Source organism: Mus pahari, chromosome 20 (genome assembly GCF_900095145.1).
Source record: "Mus pahari chromosome 20, PAHARI_EIJ_v1.1, whole genome shotgun sequence".
Lineage (NCBI taxonomy): Eukaryota > Metazoa > Chordata > Mammalia > Rodentia > Muridae > Mus > Mus pahari.
The window spans coordinates 29,094,155-29,097,013 of NC_034609.1; the positions used below are offsets into that span (position 1 = coordinate 29,094,155).

At 41.7% G+C, this 2,859-nt stretch overlaps 1 protein-coding gene across 5 annotated transcripts in view; it reads left to right on the top strand.

Moving 5' to 3' along the window:
- Nucleotides 1–2,859, top strand: part of Ctcf (CCCTC-binding factor) — a 47,649-nt gene that overhangs the window by 28,446 nt on the left and 16,344 nt on the right. For all 5 annotated transcript variants that reach the window (XM_021220015.2, XM_021220016.2, XM_029532420.1 and 2 more), the window contains exons 3-4: nucleotides 232–1,021; nucleotides 1,337–1,507. In XM_021220015.2, coding sequence (XP_021075674.1) covers nucleotides 241–1,021; nucleotides 1,337–1,507 — 952 coding nt within the window. In that variant the 5' untranslated portion in view covers nucleotides 232–240. The remainder of the gene's footprint in view (nucleotides 1–231; nucleotides 1,022–1,336; nucleotides 1,508–2,859) is intronic.

A 2,859-nucleotide genomic window follows, 5' to 3' on the forward strand; every position in this document is an offset into this window, starting at 1 on the left:
CAGACCAGGCTGGCCTCGAACTCAGAAATCCACCTGCCTCTGCCTCCCGAGTGCTGGGATTAAAGGCATGCGCCACCACGCCCGGCTTCTGCCTGTACGTTCTAAGTGCTGGGATTAAAGATATGTGCACCACTACCACCTGCCACTAAAATGTTTTTAGTTTAAAATGTGTATACTTTGATTTGGGCAAACCATATCATAAATAACAATCTGTGTTCTCCCTTAATAAAGGAAGGGGAAATGGAAGGTGAGGCGGTTGAAGCCATTGTGGAGGAGTCTGAAACTTTCATTAAAGGAAAAGAAAGAAAGACTTACCAGAGACGCCGGGAAGGGGGCCAGGAAGAAGATGCTTGCCACTTGCCCCAGAACCAGACAGATGGGGGCGAGGTGGTCCAGGATGTCAACAGCAGTGTTCAGATGGTAATGATGGAACAGCTCGATCCTACCCTTCTCCAAATGAAGACTGAAGTCATGGAGGGTACCGTGGCTCCGGAAGCAGAGGCTGCAGTGGACGATACCCAGATCATAACCTTGCAGGTTGTAAATATGGAGGAACAGCCCATTAACATAGGAGAGCTTCAGCTTGTTCAAGTACCTGTTCCTGTGACGGTACCTGTTGCTACTACTTCAGTAGAAGAACTTCAGGGGGCTTATGAGAATGAAGTGTCTAAAGAGGGCCTTGCAGAAAGTGAACCGATGATATGTCACACCTTACCTTTGCCTGAAGGATTTCAGGTGGTGAAAGTGGGGGCCAATGGAGAAGTGGAGACACTAGAGCAGGGGGAGCTTCCTCCTCAGGAAGACTCTAGCTGGCAAAAAGACCCAGACTATCAGCCACCAGCCAAAAAAACAAAGAAAACCAAAAAGAGCAAACTTCGTTACACAGAAGAGGGCAAAGATGTGGATGTGTCTGTGTATGATTTTGAGGAAGAACAGCAGGAAGGACTGCTGTCTGAGGTTAATGCAGAGAAAGTGGTCGGTAATATGAAGCCTCCGAAGCCAACAAAAATTAAAAAAAAAGGTAAAGTGAGTTTATCTGTAATGGACTTGTACAACCATTTGGGGAAAAGGATACAACAGCCTGTGTGCAAGTCATTTTGTCAAGTGTTTTTGGTTTTGTTTTCTTTTAAACATCTAGTGGGTGCCATGGCTTTTAATCAGTCCAAAAGAAGGGTTTTATTTATGTTTTTAAGACCTCAAGAGAAGTAAGTATTAATGCTGTGAATTAATTTCTACTTAGATTGATTTTGATAATAACAAGTTAAGAGAATATAATTGTAGTTTGAGATTAAACATTGAAGCACTGTAACAAGTCTATGTTTTGTTTTGCATATAGGTGTAAAGAAAACATTTCAGTGTGAGCTTTGCAGTTACACATGTCCACGGCGTTCAAATTTGGATCGTCACATGAAAAGCCACACTGATGAGAGACCACACAAGTGCCATCTGTGTGGCAGAGCATTCAGAACCGTGACCCTGCTGAGGAACCACCTGAACACACACACAGGTGCTGCAGAGTTAAAGATGTGGGCTACGGCATAGTAACGGTTAACACATGTTTGCTAAGTCACGGTTACTGCAGGAAAAACTTGAAGAATATTTTGTTTCTTCTTGTAACCTGCAGTTTTTCTGTCATAATTCATAAAGATTTTATAGCATTATGTTGCTGAGGATTTAACACTGACAAGAGACGAGACCCAAAAGTCCAAGGCAATCAATAGAAATACAAGTAAAATCCTACCTATGTTAGAACGACAGCTTTCTTTTTGTTTCTTGTTGCTTCATCTCAAAGAAGGTAGGTTGTTCACAACTTAAGGCTAGAAAAGTATAGTACCATTCTCAAAAGTTCATTTACTTGTTCAAATACAAAATATTCTTTAATAATAGTGTTCAGTATTCATGTTACATATGGCCAGATTCCAGTGAAGTGACTACATTCTTGACCTCTCTTGGACTCTTATGCTGGCAAGTGTGTATTTCTCAACTTCGACACAAGCTATAGAGTTATCTGAGAAGAGAAAATGCCTTCATTAAGATTGGCCTACATCCTATCATGTGGAGCCCTTTCTTAATGAATTGTTCATATGGCAGTGCTCAGCCCTTTGTAGGTGGCACCACACCTAGGCTGCGTAGTCATAGGATTTAGAAGAAAGCAGGCTGAAGCCAGGCAGTGGTGGCGCATGCCTTTAATCCCAGCACTTGGGAGACAGAGGCAGGCGGATTTCTGGGTTCCAGGACAGCCAGAGAAACCCTGTCTCAAAAAACAAACAAAAAAGAAAGAAAGAAAGCAGGCTGAGCAAACCAGAGGGAGAGCTCCAGTAAGCATAGCTCCCGCCCCGCCTTCCTCAGCAGTGGAGTGTGAGCTGAGAGTCGAGCTCAAGTGAACTCTCTCATCTTCAAGTTGATTTGATTCTAGTGGTTTGTTTTGTTTTGTTTTTGTTTCTGTTTTTTTGTTTTAATCATAACAGTAGAAACCCTAAGATAAGTCTCTCTGCAGGCTTTTTTTTAATCTTTCTGTTTTGATCTTGGTTATAAGTCATCTGACCCAGTTTTTCATGGAGAGTAGTTTCTTCCTATATTTTCTACTTCTTTCAGAGTAGCTTTTCCTCTATCTTCATGTTCTATCTTCACCATTTAAAATGGTGATTGTTGGTTTTGATTTGATATGCTGGTTGTCAGATTAAATTAATTGTCTTGCTTTACTCAAGTGCCACTTCCCGATGAAGAATAAGCTTTTCATTTTCTTTTTTTTTTTTTTTTTCTTTTTTTCTTTTTGGTTTTTCAAGACAGGGTTTCTCTGTATAGCCCTGGCTGTCCTGGAACTCACTCTGTAGACCAGGCTGGCCTCGAACTCAGAAA